Source organism: Hyla sarda, chromosome 4, assembly GCF_029499605.1.
Source record: "Hyla sarda isolate aHylSar1 chromosome 4, aHylSar1.hap1, whole genome shotgun sequence".
Classification (NCBI taxonomy): domain Eukaryota; kingdom Metazoa; phylum Chordata; class Amphibia; order Anura; family Hylidae; genus Hyla; species Hyla sarda.
In genome coordinates this window covers 153,837,909-153,858,042 of record NC_079192.1, presented here as the reverse complement: position 1 = coordinate 153,858,042, position 20,134 = coordinate 153,837,909, and the positions used below count along the sequence as shown (strand labels likewise).

Here is a 20,134-nt window from a genome sequence, read left to right as displayed (position 1 = left end):
TTCAGACCTCTCCCAGCTTTGTATATTAAGGTAGGATATACACTAGATTCACCAGGCCTAAAGCTGTTAACACACTGCATTTAGTTTTCTGTAGAATAAAGACTATACCTGTAAAGAAATTTGACCTGCTTTTGGAAAAAAGCGACAGCCAAAACGCTGTAAAAGGTCCATGAGCAGACAACCTGAAGACTCAGGAGTAGTGGAATTTATAACCTGATCAGTTACAACTCTGTCAGTCATGTATTTCTTAGGTAGTTTAAAAATATGCCTGGAATTTCACTTTCTAGGCTAAGTTGGTAAGAGTATTGATTATACAGGGGCAGACACCCACTAATTCCTTGAGTTGAAGCCAGAAGACCAAGATATTAAAAAAGGGCGTTTATTTAACATAGATGTCCCAGCAGTTCCTCAAAGCTTACAACTAAAAGTTTAATAAAAAAAACGTATTTACAAATTCAGCAGCATTAATGCCTGGAATGGCAGTGTTATATAAAAGTGCAAAAAGTGGTATTCCCCAGTGTGGTATTAAGAAAGACTTGCAGCCAGGTCTGTAATGACTGGAGACATCAATTGAGGAATGGCGCTGATCTTCATTAGCTTGCTGCTGGCATATTTATTTCTCACAGCCTAGAAAAAAAAAAAAAAAAAAAAAAAAAAAAAAAAAAAAATTGTATTAAAAAGGCAACTATTTACTCAGTCTTCACCTTTGTAATGTACAAAAACATACCACATGCTTTGTTAGGTTCTTGTTGACTTTGGCAACATTCTTGGCCATATGTGACATTATAAGAGATAAGTCTTCCTCAGCACATCCAGTGTAGTGATGCTGTGTTGCTCCCTGGAGAAGACAACCAGCACAAGACAGGGGTTTCCTAGTTATGACATGTTAGAACCCTTCCCTAGAGGCAACTTCAATTCAAGTGCTACTTACCCAACTGCCCTGACCAAGAACTTTCTGTGCCAGACAAAGTGCAGCTGATGCCAATTCAGAGGGTCTAAAGTGTACCATATCGTAGTCAATAAGGGTAAGTTCCATCAGATACTTTGCAAGTGTGTGCTGTTCTGCATCAGCCTGAAGAGATGTTAGATTTGGAGTTTAGAGACAACTTTCCTTTAAATTCTATAAGCTACAAATTTTATAGAAGTATCAAAATAAAAAGCTGTTCCACAATTAAAGTTATCAATTCCCAGCTCTGCCAGTTATATTAAAGGACAAGTCTTATGCATAAAACCATATACCCTCTCGTATCCTGTATGGAGCCTTTGTGCTGTAGCAAGTCCCGATCCCTGTCCAAAGTGTAGGTTGCCATGCCCGCCCCCCCAAATTAAGCTCTATGGTAGAGCTGACTGGCTCTCCCATAGAACTATTAAGGGGGCATGTCAGCCTCTGCTTCAGGTGGAGGTCATGACATACCTGTGCTACAGCACAGGGGCTCTGTACAGGAGATTGCGGGGGGCCCTCAGTGCTCAGACCATGTGATCTAAAACGTATCCCCTATCCTTCGTATAGGGGGATAAGTTTATGCATGAGACTTCTCCTTTAAAACATATTTGATGTCAAGTTGCCCACCACCCCTTTCCCCATAAGGTTCTTGTAAACTTACACTGCAGGATTTTGATGCACGTCTCAGGAAGTGGAGTGGTAGTGGACGTCCCAGTTCAAAGTTCAGCTCACGCAGCATTAACACCTCCATTTCTCTAATCTGAGAAGCAGTGTAAGCATTGTCTGTGATGTAAACAAAGTCTGCAACCTCAGGGGTGTACATTTCTTCATATTTGGATGCCAAGAGAAGAGCAGTTACACCAGCCAGCTGAAGCTTTCCTCGGGAGATAGGCTGAACCTATATACATAGAGCCATTAGTCAGTTACCCAATCTGAGGAGGTGATGCCCTCAGTACAAACCAGACAGGTGACACTTGCCTGAAGGAAGCGATCCATGATAGCAACACCAAGGTACAAAGTTTCCTGGAGCAGTTGGAACCTTGAGTGAACTTGGACTAGCCAGTCAACCAAGATGGCCCTCATGCGCCCATTAACCTCCTTGCCATCCAGGTATCTTTGTCTTATTGGCTGCTGGAGCTAAATAAATGCAGAAGAAGCACATTAAAAAAAAGTGTTCGATAGGAGTGAGCCATTTGCCCATTTACACATCAGGGGCTGTACTGGACAACTTTGAATCAGATATAAGAAAGTTACTGGGTTTGCGAGTATCAGTGTGTTTCTTATACAGATTGTGCAGATATGCAACAGGCTCACTTTAATCTCTTAAAAACCAATTATAAACTGTCTAATATTTTGACAAGCTACAAATATTGCATGTCTCACCCCTTTGTACAGCTGCCAGGGTAGGACAGCTAACACTTACCTCCAGTTGCTTCAGGTAGTTATAGATATCCATTACATATTCACTACACAACTGTGGGTTCCCACCATCTTCAGCGTCAATATTTTCCACATTGTTAAAAGCTTCAGAGAATGCCTGACAGAGTTCCTCTTCTTCCTTCATTGACACATCCATAGGTACTGGAGAAGATTCCTTTGAATTAAGACAGTGGTTATAGAATGAAAACTAAGGTCTTATAGTCACCAGCCCCAAGTATGATCCCTACAACTTCTGAGTAGCAGATGCCACATTGCCTAGCTATATACCCCCAGAACAGTTTAGCCAGTGTGCTTCCAGCTGTTGCAAAACTACAGCCAAAGGCTGTCTGGACATGCTGCAAGTTGTAGTCTTGAAACAGCTGGAGGCACTGGTTGAAATATACTGTTCTAGAAGCAGGCCTTTTGTAAGTTTGACTACATATGAGTTAAAGACCATAACCCTATGACTAGAGACTTACCTTTGCAGGAGCTTCAATCACAGTAACCTTCACAGGGACAGCCTTTGGCTTAGTGGTGACATTTGCTGCTTTAGTTACTGGTTTGGTTGGCTTCACTGCTGCATTTGAGTTCTGCAAAGGATAAAGCACTAGTGTGATTTCACTATAAAAGCTATTTAAACTACAATGCATGAGTCTTTAGAAATTCTAGTAACAGTTTATAAGGTTGAAAAAATATAAATAAAAAGCCAATCAAGTTCAACCTATAATCCCGAGTTGACCCAGAGGAAGGCAAAAACTCTCATACTATAGTATACATAACAGCAATGTTATTCTCCAAAAAGGGCTGGATGCATTTTTGAACTCTTTCACAGAGTTCACCATAACCATCTCCTCAGGCAGAGAATGCCACAATCATTGCTCTTACAGTAAAGAACCCCCATCTGCTGGTGTAGAAACCTCTAAATGTAGATGATGCCCCTTGTTACAGTCCTGGGTATGAATAGATCATGGTAGAGATCTCTGTACTGTCCCCCAATATATTTATACATAGTTATTAGGTCTCCCCTAAGCCTTCTTTTCTAAACCAAATAACCCTAATTCTGATAATCTTTCTGGGTACTGTAGTCCTCCCAGTCCCCGTATCACTCTGGTTGCCGGTCTTTGAACCCTCTCCAGCTCCACTCTTTTACACTGGTGCCCAGCACTGTACACAGTATTCTATGTTTGGTCTGACTAGTGATTTGTACAGCGGTAGAATCATTTCCTTGTCATGGGCATCTATGCCCCTTCCAGGATCTCTGCCACATAGATTACCCTAGACATCCTTATCTAGCATAGGGCTCTGTCTGCTGATAGTGAACCAAGTAAAACCTGCATGTGCGCTTCAAACCACAACTTTAATGTACTAATAGTAAAGTCCTCATATTGAAGCTTAAAGGGGTACTCCAGTGAAACACTTTAAATCAACTGGTGCCAGAAAGTTAAACAGATTTGAAAATTTATTAAAAAATCTTAATCCTTCCTGTACTTAGCAGATGAATACTACAGCGGAAATTTTTGAAACAGAGCTTTCTGCTGACATGAGCACAGTGCTCTCTGCTGACAGCTGTCCATTTTAGGAACTTTCCAGAGTAAAAGGAAATCCCCCATAGCAAACATATGCTGTTCTGGACAGTTCCTAAAATGGACAGATGTCAGCAGAGAGCACTGCTCATGATGTCAGCAGACAGCTCTGTTTCAAAGAGAAGAATTTCCGCTGTAGTATTCAGCAGCTAATAAGTACAGGAAGGATTAAGATTTTTAAATAGAATTTACAAATCTGTTTAACTTTCTGGCACCAGTTGATTTAAATTAAGTTTTTCACCGGAGTACCCCTTTAAGTACAACAGCATATCCATTCCCTTATCACTGGACTACTTCAAGCAAGTTCACAGGAGTGTGAAAACCCTTGGCATGCCAAGTTATGCCTCAAACTCTTCCCCACTGATTTAAGTGTCTAAACACCATGAGAGATGAGCGAAGTTAGTGATTCGATTTGTCACGAACTTCGGCTCGGCAGTTGCTGACTTTAGCCTGCACAAGTTAGTTCAGCTTTCAGCTGCTCTGGTGAGCTGGAGACTCCTAGGACTATCCTTTTCCAGCCCACTGAGCACCTGAAAGCTGAACTTATGCAGGCTAAAGTCAGCAACTACCGAGCTGCGAAGTTCATGACAAATTAAATCACTAACTTCGCTCAGCTCTACACACCATAAGAACCACAATAGAGACACTTAGAGGGATATTTCACAGATTTATTTGTTTATGCCAGGTGCACAAAATGTATCACAAGCCCCTAAGCACTTTTTTGCAACCTTTATTAGTATCAGACAGCTTTACCAAGGCAACTTTTAATTTTCCCTTTGCAGTGGTTGCAAATCCCTCCAAAAAGTTGCAGACATAAGCCAGGTCAGACCTGGCTTATGAAAATACCTTCAAACCTCACTTTCCCAGAGCATGATAAGTGTCCCAGTGTTGCATCTATAGCTTCCATGGAAATCAATAGGAAGGCCTAATATAAGGACTCATTTGTGCCAGTTTCACCAGGTGTACATTTTTGTGGGGTCATTTGAGGTATGAATACCTACACTTTGTGGTGGTTTTAAGGGGTACTCTGGACCCAAGACATCTTATCCCCTATCCAAAGGAAAGGATAGGGAACAAGATGTCTGACTGCAGGGGTCCCACTGCTGGAGACTCTTGCAATCTTGTCTTTAGCACATACCTCGGGGAGCTGCATCACGCTCCTGCTATGCAAGTTTATGGGAGGGGCATGATGTCACAACTCTGCCCCATGTGACATCACAACACTCTGGCCCCATGGTAGTCACAGCAGATTCTGAGCTGGCAGTGCTGAATGCAAGATTGTGGGGGTCCCCAGCAGTCAGACATCTTAGCCCCAATCATTTTGATAGGGCATAAGATGTCTTCAGGCTGGAGATTCCCTTTAAAGTAGAGGCCTTTTTGCCATTGATTTGCAAGTTTAGTTTGTCAACCCCCAAGCAGCACGTTCAGTGAATTAGAAAAAAGCCCACCTGCAAAAGCCATGGTTTCAGGCTTTAAGCTCCCATTTTATTTCAAGCTTCCAATCAGAACTGCTCTGAAGTAGTAACACATGACAGTTTGAGCTCTGGTTTTCATGCTCTTGAAGCCAATGGGAGCTTGAAACCATGAACACATCCCAAGGCCAGGGGCACTCAAGCATATCCTGCACCTCTGAAAACCCCCACTTATGCCAATGTTAACATGCTTGAAGTGTAGCAAAATACCCTAAACATACCTTTACTGCAGGTTGCTTTCCACGCACAGTCACCTTATTTCCTATCTCTCCAAGAGCAGCTCTCCTTACATTCAACTGGGCTTTAGCTCCCATAGCTCCAGCAACAGCATTGTCAGCTTCACGGGAAATCTGAAAAGACATCACAATTTGTACAGACAAGTGTTTAGAGCTCACAACTGTGCAAAAGCAGCAGGCATTAGATCTGTATGGCTGAATACTGCCGACAGACAATGGGTTAGATAAATTGGTATTTTACCTAGCCTACATGAAATACCAGTTTAACTAACCGGCAGTGTTAAGCCTTTTATTTTAGTATTGAGAAAAGCCAGGGGAAAAATAAAATATGTTGTACATCTTGGCACCACATTATCCTTCATAAGAATTCTTCTAGAAAACATGACTTTGTCCAAGCTGAAGCACAGGCATGGACAAAGCCCAGTAAGTGATGGGGGGCTAGCACTGCTCTGTGCTCTCTCCTGTCCTATCAGAAAAGTGCTAACCCCCCCCCCCCACCCCCTGTTCCCTTACTGGACTTTGTCCATGTCTGTGCTTCAGATTGCACAAAGCCATGACTTCTAAATAAAAAAAACTTAAGTTGTACATATTGGCAAACATTAACCTTTCTAACATATTTCATAAGTTTCTGAATCTGACAGTGCCCATGATCTCGCTGTTCACTTGATTTAGGTATGGTACTCTTAACAGGCACTGCAGAGGCTGCCCATGCACTCTCCCCATTAAGTCTAGCTCAGGGCAAGTGTACATGTTGGCTACAGTTACACTAGAATGCTAGATGGGCATGGCTGTGCATCTGTTGGGACATGACCTCTTACAAGGTGCCCCCCCCCCCCCCCCCAAAGGCTAGTTGTAGTTCCCCACATTAAATGGGAGATGCAAAAGTGGCAGCACACCATGAGCTGCACCATTTCCTGACAGAAGTTTATGGAGATAGCTTGTGATGTTGTGCCACTTCCACAACTCCAATTATCTATGGTAGTTTTAAAGACTGAATCCAACCAGTACAGAGCCTCATTTAAGGCTTATGGCCCATCCCCAGTGTAGGTTCTGGTTACACATAAGTTTTGAAGTTTGACAGTCCCTACAAGTACACATGTAGCCAACAGATACAACTAAGGGGGTATTACAACCTCATGCAGTTACACTGCCACCCCCCCCCCACCACGGTGAACAAGCTGATCAGTTTGGGGTGGGTGACATTGGGATCCTCCCAATCCCAAGAACGGGGAGAAGTGTCCCTAGAATGAGAGCACCAAGCATATACAGCCAGCACTCCATTATAGGTCTTCTAAGCTTTCCCCCAAGCTCAGCACACCACAGGTTTCAAACCATGTAGAAAGAGGCCACTTGCCAGGCATGCAGACCTCCATTGTTCCTCTATTCTACATATAGAAAAAAGGGTTGGGGGGGGGGGGGTCTGATTGGTAGTACCAAAGAGTGAGTGTGTAGACAGACACACACACACACACACACGTGTTTCAGAATCAGTGTGCCTCCAGCTGTCCGGGCATGCTGGCCACAGATGGAGGCACCCCGATTCTGAAACAAATTAGGGTGCATACACCACATTTTTTTTGCTAAACAGTTCCCATAAACACTTTCAAGTTAAAAACCTGTATGAACTGTAGAAAAATGCATCGACTTAGAGTATTCTAGTCCAGAGTGTTCCTGCTCTGTTCTGCCTGGGCTGCAAAATAAATGAAAATGAACCATCACTCACTCCCTGGGTTCCTGTGGAGCACCACTACAGCTGTTCGGTCCTCCGGTCCATCCTCTTCATACTTCCTGGTGTAACGAAGCGTCACATGGCGCTCAGCCAGAGGCTGAACATCGTGGTGGCCGGCGATAGGCTGAGCGCCATGTGACGCTTCGTTACACCAGGAAGTATGAAGAGGATGGACCGGAGGACCGAACAGCTGTAGTGGCGCTCCACAGGAACCCAGGGAGTGAGTGATGGTTCATTTTCATTTATTTTGCAGCCCAGGCAGAACAGAGCAGGAACACTCTGGACTAGAGTACTCCTTTAACATTGTAAGCCACATGTCAAGCACATCATCTGGTTTAGGCTGCATTCACACCTTGTTTTTACACTACAGGTGCCAGATCCGGCTGGGGAGGGGCAAACCAGGCTCTCCCGTACCCCAGCCGGACCAGCGCTGAACTCCATTCACTTTAATGAGCCGACCAGAGTCAAACAGCGATTCCGGTCAGCTAATTTTTTTTGACTCGTATTCAGTTTTGTGGCCGGACCTAAAACCGTATACGGGTCAAAAATGAGCCAACCAGAGTCACCATTTGACACAGGTCAGCTCATTGGAGTAAATGGATTGCAGCACCAGTCCAGCTGGGGTACAGGAGCCCCCAGTTTTCCCCTCCCCCAGCCGGATCCAGCAACCATATGCTGAAAACAAGGTGTGAAGCCTTGAGGAGTCCATTTTTCATCAAAAACCTGATACAGGAACTATATTACAAAAACATGGTGTGCATGCAGCCTTATATAGATAAGTAATCACAGATCCTATGGGCATTTGCCCCTTGATTCCTGTGAGTCTCCCAATTCAGGGGGTAAAGGCTTCTGTTAACGCAGTTTAGTCATCCCCGAGTAAGGCAGTGTGTATTTGGCCTATAGGGCTCCTCAAAAACGCAGACGAGAGGCTGCACACAGCGAGGCCTAGCTGCACTATGGAGGGCGCACCCGGCCAGACCGCCATGATGCCGAGGCAGGGAAGCGCCATTATGCCGAGGCAGGGAAGCGCCATTATGCCGAGGCAGGGAAGGGCTGAGCACACCACATTCCTACCCGGCTTCCGTAACCGACTACAGAGCTCATGAAAACACATAGCGGATTAGAACATACAGACCGCATTCAGCCAAGGAAGCCGCGGACAGAGCAGCCATTACTATAGTGAGGGGAGAAGAGCCGGCAGTGAAGCCGAGCAGTACTTACCATAGCGCGGCGGGTCGCCATTTCAGCAGAGGAGCGATAAAAGAAACCACGATAAAACCAACCTAAGTCCACCTCCTCCACAGGACACTGCGCTTATGCTACCAACAGCTAGGAGTGCATTTAAATATCGCTCCTCGTCTTGTGATTGGCCAGAACGTGTAAGAATTCTCGCTTCCTATTGGCTTAACGACTGCTTTCAACGGAACGTGCTTCCTTGGCAACCAATGGAGTTAACCCTTCGATTAACCCGCGTCCCCTCCGAGCACCTGTCCAATAGGTGATTATTCCAGTCCGCCACTAAATCTACAGCTGTGAGGGCAACTGGAATGTAAAGCTTTCGGCCACAGTTCCGAAATATCGCGAGACAACATCCCGCAAAGGACCATGGGAAATAGTTGCTTACGTGACCTACTTCCTTCTGAAAAACTGCAACTCTAGACATGATAACTTTGCTATGATGGGACATGCACAGCTTTTATTTGGCCGGGTTTTTTTTCTTTTTGAGTGAAATACTGAGAAGTCACTCTTTATTCTCTTCCATAATACAGTTTTTGTGGCGATTTTCCTCAAAAATAGTGTATATTATTATATGCTTTTTTTTATTGTCATGTGATTCTTTTATTGTGTGACTCAAAGATTTATTTTGAAGAATTAAGGGGGAAAACGCCAACATATATGCACACATGACGTTTTCTATATTAGTCTGTAGGAGCAAAAACACCACAATTCCTTAAAATCAATGCTTCCCCTGAGGTATAAAACTCTATTAAAGAATAAATAACATCACAGCTCCCTATTGTTATCTGGGGGTCATTATGGCAGTGTTTCCCAACTAGGGTGCCTCCAGCTGTTGCAAAATTACAGCTCCCAGCATGCCCGACAGCATTTCCAGGTAGTTTTGCAGCAGCTGGAAGCACCCTGGTTGGGAAACATTGCAAAAGAAACAAATAAAATGCTTTATGGCATTTTTGTCTTTGCCGTTTGTTTGCCCTTTTGTTTTGTTTTTTGGCTTCTTGGCGGTATTTCAAAATTGCATCATGCTCTGGGTATGGCATTCTATTTCAACAAATTGTGGTGTTTTTCTTCCCATAGACATCTATGGGGGAGAAAAAAACATGGAGGAGATTTATCAAAACCTGTTCAGAGAAAAAGTTGCCCATAGCAACCAATCAGATCGCTTTTTTTTAATGCCTCTGAAAAATGAAAGAAGTGATCTGATTGGTTGCTATGGGCAAATCAGCAACTTTTTCTCATGACTGGTTTTGATAAATCTCCCTCATGTGTAAATCTATATTGGCGTTCCCCCCATCCCAGTATTTAAAATAGAAATCTCTGAGACTCATGATGAACGAATCACATTACTTTCAATGAGAAAAACAAAGCAGATAAAACACCAAAAAAGGCATCTGGAAAGGACGCCAAGAAAATAGGAAACAAAAGTTGGGCCTTTACGTCGTCTTTTTTTTTGTTTGTTTTTTTTGTGTGTGTGTAATTGCCTGTTTGTGGTGTTTTTAAGGTCAGTGGCAGTTTTTCAAAATTTGCTGCACAGGATTTTATGCTGCAAATTTCAATGTAACCTAAATGACTGAACACAGCTTAAAGTCCTGCATGAACTATGCGCAAAATACTGTACATGTGAATAGACCCTTAGACAACACAATGGCCCTCATTTACTAAGAGTGGAGTGTCGGTTTGTGTTTTTGCAAGTCCTTTACTCCTTTTTTTTCTGATGCTATTTACTAATCTGTCGCCCAATTTCCCTTTCTTTCTGTCGCAGGTTTTTTTTCTGTCGCACAAAATGTATTCTGTGCGACAGAAAAAAGTCTCAGCAAATTCTGACTACATTAGTGCTTGTACTACTACCCCCATCATGGAACAGGGTCTGTTCCATGTTGGGGGTAGTAGTAGAGGGGCTGAGGGATTGATCGCACCGGGTCTCACTTCTGAGACCCGATCCGATCAGATGTTATTAAGCAGGGGAGCGGGCGGCATGTTCCGATCCCCTGGAATGTACAGTAAACTTTCATTTTTAAATTCCCCATTTTTAAGGAGCCCTGATTGGCCGGGACCGAGGAGCCAATCAGGACTCCTGGCAGAGTTTTAATATAGAAACGCTGTGGTGGGCAAAGATGTATAGAATCGCTGGAGGGGGGGGGGGGTATATATCTGGCCCCTCCAGCGTTTCTATATATCTTTCCCCCTGCTGCGCTATATCAAACTTAGTGCCCACTGCGCTTGAATAATGTACTGCCCCCCCCCAGCGCTATTATATATCTATACTGACCCCCGTTGCGCATATTTATATATATACTGACCCCCCCCCCCCCCCCCCAGCTGCGCATATTAATATTCATGCTCTCCCTCCCCTGGCTGCCAATTAATTAAAACACTATTAGCGGCGGAGCGGAAGGCTGCTGCCCGCTCACGCTGCTAAGAGTTTGTCATTCATAGCGGGCAGCAGCTGCATGTCATGCTGTGGGGGTCAGACATATGGATATATGTCTGACCCTCACATCATACATATACAAATGCCGGCTCACCGCTATGAATGACAAGTAAGCTATTAGGAGCAGCAGCGCGAGCCTCCCTGCACTGCTTTAGGGTGGGTTCACACTACGTTTTCTCCCATACGGGAGCGCATACGGCAGGGGGGAGCTAAAACCTCGCGCTCCCGTATGTCATTCATTTCAATGAGCCGGCCGGAGTGAAACGTTCGGTCCGGTCGGCTCATTTTTGCGCCGTATGCGCTTTTACAACCGGACCTAAAACCGTGGTTGACCACAGTTTTAGGTCCGGTTGTAAAAGCGCATACGGCGCAAAAATGAGCCGACCGGACCGAACGTTTCACTCCGGCCGGCTCATTGAAATGAATGACATACGGGAGCGCATACGGTGACATACGGGAGCGCGAGGTTTTAGCTCCCCCCTGCCGTATGCGCTCCCGTATGGGAGAAAACGTAGTGTGAACCCAGCCTTACTTGTCATTCATAGCGGTGAGCCGGCATTTGTATATGTATGATGTGAGGGTCAGACATATATCCATATGTCTGACCCCCACAGCATGATATGCAGCTGCTCCGCCTTCCGCTCTGCCGCTAATAGAATTTTCATTCATTGGCAGCCAGGGGAGGGAGAGCATGAATAATAATATGCGCAGCTGGGGGGCAGTATATATATATAATAGCACTGGGGGGGCAGTACATTTATTCAAGCACAGCGAGCACTAAGTTTGATATAGAGCAGCAGGGGGAAAGATATATAGAAACGCTGGAGGGGCCAGATATATACCCCCCCTCCCCCAGCGATTCTATACATCTTTGCCCACCACCGTGCTTCTATATTGAAACTCTGCCAGGAGCCCTGATTGGCTCCTCGGTCCCGGCCATTCAGGGCTCCTGGTGGACTGGTTGGGAATTTAAAAATGAAAGTTTACTGTACATTGCAGGGGATCGGAACATGCCACCCGCTCCCCTGCTTAATAACATCTGATCGGATCGGGTCTCAGAAGTGAGACCCAGTGCGATCAATCCCTCTACTACTACCCCCAACATGGAATAGACCCTGTTCCATGCTGGGGGTAGCAGGATTCACTCCGTTTTGAGGAATTTACCGACAGCTCTGAGCTGTCGGTTTTCTGTGAAGCAAAACTCACAGGTTTTCCTGTGAGTTTTCTTCACACTCGGAGTGTTTTTTTTTTTCGGGAACACGCCCCTTTTGTCGGGAAAAACGCCCCTTTTGTCAGGTTTTTTTCCCACTCTGAGTGATTTTGATTTTGTCGGGTTGTGCGCCAAATTCTGGCGCAAAACCCGACAAAAAGTGTTGGGATCCTGTTTGTAAATGAGGGCCAATGTATGTATTTGGCCAGAATAGCAAAAAAAAAAAAAACATGGCATACCATTTTGGAAACTACACCCCTCAAGGCACGTAACAAGGGGGTCCAGTGAGCCTTAACACCCCACAGGTGTTTGACGACTTTTCGTTAAAGTTGGATATGTAAATGAAAAGAAAACATTTTTTCACTAAAGTGCAGTTTTTTTCCCCAAATTTACATTTTTTACAAAGGGTAATGGGAGAAAACGCCCCCCAAAATTTGTAACCCCATCTCTTCTAAGTATGGAAATACCCCATGTTAGGGCGTAAAATGCTCTGTGGGCAAACTACAATGCTCAGAAGAGAAGGAGTCACAATTGGCTTTAGGAAAGCAAATTTTGGTGAAATGGTTTTTGGGGGGCATGTGGCATTTAGGAAGCCCCTATGGTGCCAGAACAGCACAAAATACCCACATGGCATACTATTTTGGAAACTACACGCCTCAAGGAACGTAACAAGGGGCACAGTGAGCCTTAAGACCCCACAGGTGATTGACAAACTTTCGTTAAAGTGGGACGTGAAAATGAAAAATTAGATTTTTAACACTGAAATGCTGGTGTTACCCAAAACTTTTCATTTTCACAAGGAGTAATAGGAGAAAATGCCCCACAAAATTTGTAACCCCATTTCTCTCGAGTAAGGAAATACCTCATATGTGTATGTAAAGTGCTCTGTGGGTGCACTAGAGGGCTCAGAAGGGAAGGAGCAACATTGGGCTTTTGGAGAGCGAATTTTGCTGAAATGGTTTTTGGGGACATGTCGCATTTAGGAAGCCCCCATGATGCCAGAACAGTAAAAAAAAAAAAAAAAACACATGGCATACTATTTTGGAAACTACACCCCTCACAGAACTTAATAATGGGTGCAGTGAGCATTTATACCCCACTGGCATTTGACAGATCTTTGGAACAGTGGGCTTTGCAAATGAAAAATAACATTTTTCATTTTTACGGACGACTGTTCAAAAAATCTGTCAGACACCTGTGGGGCGTAAATTCTCACTGTACCCCTTGTTACATTCCGTGAGGGGTGTAGTTTCCAAAATGGGGTCACATGTGGAGGGGGTCCACTGTTCTGGCACCATGGGGGCTTTGTAAACACACATAGCCTTCAATTCCAGCCTAATTCTCTCTCATATGGGGTATGTTCTTACTCAGAGGAAATGGGGCTACACATTTTGTGGGGATTTTTTCCTATTCTCCCTTGTGAAAATGAAAAATGTAGGGTAACACCAGCGGCGGGGACCGGAATTCCCAGGGGTCCTTAAGTACTATAAAACGGGGGCGTATGGATACGCCCGGCGTCCTTAAGGGGTTAAAGGAAATCACCAGTGTCACCTGCACTAACCTGTCGGTACCGACAGGTAGTGCAGGGGACACTGATGACTTACCTTGTCCCGTTCCATGGCGGGGATCTCCGGTAATCTTGGCCGTTAGCTCCAGCTCTGGGCACCAGACTTGGGGCACAGGCGGAGCTTAGTGACATCACCGCTGCTGCTCCCTGCTGGGTCCCACTGCTACAGAACAGGCCGGAGATCCCCGCCATGGAATGGGACAAGGTGAGTACCGTTGTCATCAGTGTCACCTGCACTAACCTGTCGGTACCGAGAGGTAGCGCAGGGGACACTGATGACAACCGTACTTACCTTGCCCCGTTCCATGGCAGGGATCTCCGGTAATCTTGGCCGTTAACTCCAGCTCTGGGCACCCGACTTGGGGCACAGGCGGAACTTAGTGACATCACCCCTGCTGCTCCCTGCTGGGTCCCACTGCTACAGAACAGGCCGGAGATCCCCGTCATGGAATTGGACAAGGTGAGTACCTTTGTCATCAGTGTCACCTGCACTATCTGTCGGTACTGACAGGTTAGTGCAGGTAACACTGGTGACAGATTTCCTTTAACCTCTTAAGGACACATGGCATACCTCTGCGCCTGGTCCCGGTATATAAATCAGGGTCACGCCGTGACCCCGCGTCATACTGGGTCGGTCCCAGCGGCCAATGACAGCTGGGACCCTGGGCTAATAGCGTGCGTCACCGATCGTTGTGCCACATGCTATTAACCCGTTAGACGCTGCGTTCAAAGTTGATCACCGCGTCTAAAATGAAAGTAAAATCTTCCGGGGAGCTCAGTCAGGCTGATCGGGAAATCGCGATGTCCCTATCAGCTAGAACGGGAGCGGAGGTCCCCTCACCTGCCTCCATCACGTCCGATCGGCAATTGATTGCTCCAAGCCTGAAATCCAGGCTTGAGCAATCAACCGCCGATTACACTGATCTTTGCCGTGTCAATGCAAGACAATGATCTGTGTATGATATCGGTATGTGCAGTGTAATAGCCACTAGGGGGGGCTATAACACTGCAAAAAAAAAAGTGTAAAAAAAAAGTTAATAAAGATCATTTAACACCTTCCCTAATGAAAAGAAGAATCACCGCCTTTTCCCATTTAAAAAAATAACTGTGTAAATAAAAATAAACATATGTGGTATCGCCGCGTGCGGAAATGTCCGAACTATAAAATTATATATCATTAATTAAATCGCGCGGTCAAGGACATACGCGCAAAAAAATTCCAAAGTCCAAAATTGCGTATTTTCGGTCACTTTTTATATCATGAAAAATGAATAAAAAGCAATCAAAAAGTCTCATCAATAGTACCGATAAAAACTTTAGATCATGGCGCAAAAAATTAGCCCTCATACCGCCCCATACGTAGAAAAAAAGTTATAGGGTTCAGAATATGACAATTTTAAACGTATACATTTTCCTGCATGTAGTTATGATTTTTTTTTAGAAGGAATACAAAATCAAATCTTTATAAGTAGGGTATCATTTTAGCCGTATGGACCTACAAAATAAATATTAGGTGTCATTTTTACCGAAAAATGCACTGCGTAGAAACGGAAGCCCCCAAAATTACAAAATGGCATTTTTTCTTCAATTTTGTCACACAATTTTTTTTCCGCTTCGGCGTGGATATTCTGGTAAAATGACTAGTGTCACTGCAAATTAGAAATGGTGGCGCGAAAAATAAGCCATAATGTGGAATTTTATGTGCAAAATCAGGCCTCTATAGACACTATAGAAAAGCTCCATTACAAATAGACAATAAGGCTCTTTTTTTTTCCTGCCGCCGGCCCTGTAGTTGCCCGTAATCAGTCCCCGGAGCGAACAAGCTCCGGGGACTGATTACAAACGGGACTCTCGCGATCAGGCATCTTATCCCCTATCCTTTGGCTAGGGGATAAGATGTGTAAGCACCGGAGAACCCCTTTAAGACGGGTGCTCTCATCGTTCCCCCGCTCTGCCCGGACATCCATGGGTGGGCAGAGCGGTGGAATTGAACTTTCCCCCCCATCTGCTATTGGTTGGTCGCTTCTTACAGTACCGATCACCCTTACTTTCAAGGTCACCGGAGACTCGTATGATCCAGAATTGCCGCTTGTTTGTTTGGTATGCCTGATGAAGGAGGTGCATAAGCCATTGTGGTGAGGAACTGTGTGGAAAAGCCTTGTGGGGTGTAGGTTAGTTGGGGTGTTGCTGTTCTAGATACTGAAAGGGCGCTGTTAACCCTTGTCACTCGTGACGCCAGGGTGAGGGTTAAATTCTGTAATGTTGCTGGACCTATCGCCACCCTTCCCAAAAGCGATAGGTGCGTGCGTAATAATTAGATTGTCCACAACCACTGTTGAACTTAAAACTTTGCAGGAACTTTTACTGAAAAATTTCTGAAGCAGGCAATATCAATAACAGTCCAGATAAAGTTCATTTAAAAATGGGCAGCGATTGACAGTTGGTTGGGATCAGATGAGCTCAATGTAGCTTCTCATAGATTCTGTAGCATAGATCCGCTGGATTTAGGGGTGCGTTTAGGTCCAGTGATCTTGCAGAGATAACGGGGAATTGTAAAATCTAATAGTCTCTAGCATAGGCCGTGGCCACAAGGCTTTGGGCCTAGTTCTTGTCTTTGGAAGTTGCGGAGGTCCTACCTCATCCAGAGTCAGCAACCCAAGAGAGAGAATAAGGCGGCCGCTCCCTTATATGGGCAGGGGCTGGCTTTGGGATTTGGATTGGATCATAACAACTGTCACTCACCGTTACATTGCATTGTGGGGGAACACGTGACATGAAAACCACCAAAGATCCTTCAGCAAACCATAAAGTTCTGAACTAAGTCCATGACCCGCAGGTAGAGGACCCCCACTGTCCTAGGGACTCTGTCTTTGGGGACCTCACCACAAGGTAACGTATGAAATGCGGTACCAGGACACCATACCATTTTTAGCCTCAGAAACTCGTTGCAGTAAATACCTTTTCCATGTACCTGTATTGACTGAAGCCACTACTTCGAACTGCAGAGGACTATATATCTAGGCCCTGGTCGTTACACACCTACTTGGATGAGGGAATGTAGAGCTGGGCTTGCATCCCTCCACCGTGGAGTAAGTGGAGGTTATCTTTTCCATTTATAAATCATACATTCACTCCTCTGAGCACTAGTATATATGTTTTTTTTCTCTTTCATTGGTTATGATTCTGGCCTACTCAGGAATTAGGAAAAATATGAATATCAACGAGTCTAACTCTGAAATCCCACTCAGAAATTCTGTTGAGTCTCATTGCTGTAAATGGGATTCTGCTGCAGAGTATACACAACAGAATTTAGGCAGAATATATTGCAGTCTATTTGGACATCAATGTCTGCACGTTCCTAGAGCCAACAAATTTGTCTGGGGTCAGCCACCCTCGGGATCTCTGTAGTATTAACCAAGCCTAGCAATGCAAATTGTGTTCCTATGTAAAGATACCCTTTTAGACTGTGTTTGTCTTGTCACCTATAGTTAAAGCCACACCTCAACACACTGATAAAGTCTATGATCAGCAGATATTGTCTTGGAGGAGGCTTGAGGTGGATCATTTTCAAGGTGTATATATATTGGACTGTTACCTGATACATCAAAGAAGTACTCACCATATTTCACACAAACTCCACATATAGGGGATAAGTGTTTGATCGCGGGGGTTCCAACGATGGGACCCCCACCATCTCCTGCATGGGGCCAAGGCTCTGCTGCGGCTCTACCCTGCAGGAGGCGTGCTGGCCGCAGCATGACGTTGCAGCAAACACGCCTCCTCCATATAGTTCTATGAGAGAGGTGGGGAGGCAGCGTTCGTGCCTCCCCGCCTCTCCCATAGAACTGTATGTGAAGGGGCGTACCGTCGACCTCTCTAGGTCGACGCTACAAGCATTAGCTCTCTCAATGAGAGCTAATGCGGGGGCCCCGTTCAGGAGATTGCGGGGGTCCCAGTGGTCAGACCCCCCACGATCAAATACTTATGCAGTTGTCCTTTAACCCCTTAAAGGAGTAGTCCAGTGGTGATTCAGTGGTGAGCAACTTATCCCCTATCCTAAGGATAGGGGATAAGTTGCAGATCGCGGGGGGTCCGACCGCTGGGGCCCCCTGCGATCTCCTGTACGGAGCCCCGACAGCCCGCGGGAAGGGGGCGTGTCGACCTCCGCACGAGGCGGCGGCCGACACGCCCCCTCAATACAACTCTATGGCAGAGCCGAAGCGCTGCCTTCGGCAATCTCCGGCTCTGCCATAGAGATGTATTGAGGGGGCGTGTCGACCGCCGCCTCGTGCGGGGGTCGACACCCGCTATCTCGGCGGAGAGCCGGGGCCCCGTACAGAGAGATCGCAGGGGGCCCCAGCGGTCGGACCCCCCGCGATCTCAAACTTATCCCCTATCCTTAGGATAGGGGATACGTTTTTCACCACTGGACTACCCCTTTAAGGACGCAGGACGTAAATGTACGTCCTGGTGAGGTGGTACTTAACGCACCAGGACGTACATTTACGCCCTGTGCATAACCGCGGGCATCGGAGCGATGCCCGTGTCATGCGCGGCTGATCCCGGCTGCTGATCGCAGCCAGGGACCCGCCGGCAATGGCCGACACCCGCGATCTCGCGGGCGTCCGCCATTAACCTTAAGTGCCGGGATCAATACAGATCCCGGCATCTGCGGCAGTTCGCGATTTAAATGAACGATCGGATCGCCCGCAGCGCTGCTGCGGGGATCTGATCATTCAGAACGCCGGACGGAGGTCCCCTCTCCTTCCTCCGTCCGGCTCCCGGCGTCTCCTGCTCTGGTCTGTGATCGAGCAGACCAGAGCAGAAGATCACCGATACAACAGATCAGTATTAGCAATCATGGTATACCTATGAATAGTCCCCTATGGGGACTATTCAAGTGTAAAAAAAAATGTAAAAGTGAAAAATCCCCTCCCCCAATAAAAAAGTAAAACGTCCGTTTTTTCCTATTTTACCCCCAAAAAGCGTAAAAAACATTTTTTATAGACATATTTGGTATCACCGCGTGCGTAAATGTCCGAACTATTAAAATAAAATGTTAATTACCCCGTACGGTGAACGGCCTGAACGAAAAAAAAAAAAAAAGTCCAAAATTCCTACTTTTTTAATACATTTTATTAAAAAAAAAATTATAAAAAATGTATTAAAAGTTTTTTATATGAAAATGTGGTATCAAAAAAAAAGTACAGATCATGGCGCAAAAAATGAGCCCCCATACCGCCGCTTATACGGAAAAATAAAAAAGTTAGAGGTCAAAATAAAGGGATTATAAACGTACTAATTTAGTTAAAAAGTTTGTGATTTTTTTTAAGCGCAACAATAATATAAAAATATATAATAATGGGTATCATTTTAATCGTATTGACCCTCATAATAAAGAACACATGTCATTTTTACCATAAATTGTATGGCGTGAAAACAAAACCTTCCAAAATTAGCAAAATTGCGTTTTTCGTTTTAATTTCCCCACAAAAAGTGTTTTTTGGTTGCGCCATACATTTTATGATATAATGAGTTATGTCATTACAAAGGACAACTGGTCGCACAAAAAACAAGCCCTCATACTGTGGATGAAAATATAAAAGAGTTATGATTTTTAGAAGGCGAGGAGGAAAAAATTAAAACGTAAAAATTAAATTGTCTGAGTCCTTAAGGCCAAAATGGGCTGAGTCCTTAAGGGGTTAAGTATAATGCAAGCAGCCGGAAAAAGCAAGCCATTCTGATCCACCACTGTTCAGGTTGTTTGGAGACTGTCCACTGTGTCTGATCCTCAGGTCAGACCTAGCTGGCCACTGCAACATTGGCAGATGTATACTCACCAACAGTCATGATTTGGGAGAGAAAATCTTACAAACTGGATCACAAAATGCATAGGGGCCATGCAAACCCTACACAAATTGTGTGGTCTGAGGGTGGGTCTTAAAATGTCCCAGTATTGGATTTTTAAATATTATCAAGTATGGAAGATGGAGCAACAGATGTTCAGATGTTGCAGAATAAATAAAAGTGCAGGCTGCCACCAAAAAAATAAAATAAGGAGACTTTATACTGCTATGCGAATATTATTGTGGGAGGGGGATACCCCAAATCCTGAAGGCAAACCTGTGAACTTCTCTGTGTAGTGCAGCTATATGTCATAGCTACATATTTATATGAAAAAGTATAACATACATAAAAAGATGAAACATGCCGAGAACGTGGCAATTCACAGAATATTTGCATGATACAGCAATTACAGAAATATGCATTTATTGATCATTTTGTAGAAAAAGTATACACACACTTCA

General features: G+C 44.9%; 1 protein-coding gene across 1 annotated transcript; it reads right to left on the bottom strand.

Moving 5' to 3' along the window:
* Positions 1 to 379: 379 nt before the first annotated feature.
* LOC130368588 (G2/mitotic-specific cyclin-B2-like) lies at positions 380 to 9,102 on the bottom strand. Its single transcript, XM_056572453.1, has 9 exons — positions 8,604 to 9,102; positions 5,639 to 5,767; positions 2,842 to 2,952; positions 2,367 to 2,537; positions 1,922 to 2,080; positions 1,605 to 1,841; positions 932 to 1,072; positions 728 to 838; positions 380 to 627 (listed from the first exon to the last, which is right to left on the bottom strand). Exons 1-9 carry the CDS (start codon positions 8,622 to 8,624, stop codon positions 526 to 528), a joined length of 1,182 nt encoding a protein of 393 aa, XP_056428428.1. The 5' UTR covers positions 8,625 to 9,102; the 3' UTR covers positions 380 to 525.
* Between the last annotated feature and the right edge of the window lie 11,032 nt (positions 9,103 to 20,134).

Excerpts from the sequence above, each read along its gene's own strand:
- LOC130368588 (XM_056572453.1), bottom strand. The coding sequence starts at position 8,624 with ATGGCGACCCGCCGCGCTATG. Across the intron at positions 5,768-8,603 it reads TGGCGACCCGCCGCGCTATG|ATTTCCCGTGAAGCTGACAA; the intron begins GTAAGTACTGCT and ends ATGTCTTTTCAG. Across the intron at positions 1,073-1,604 it reads GTGCATCAAAATCCTGCAGT|GCTGATGCAGAACAGCACAC; the intron begins GTAAGTTTACAA and ends ACATCTCTTCAG.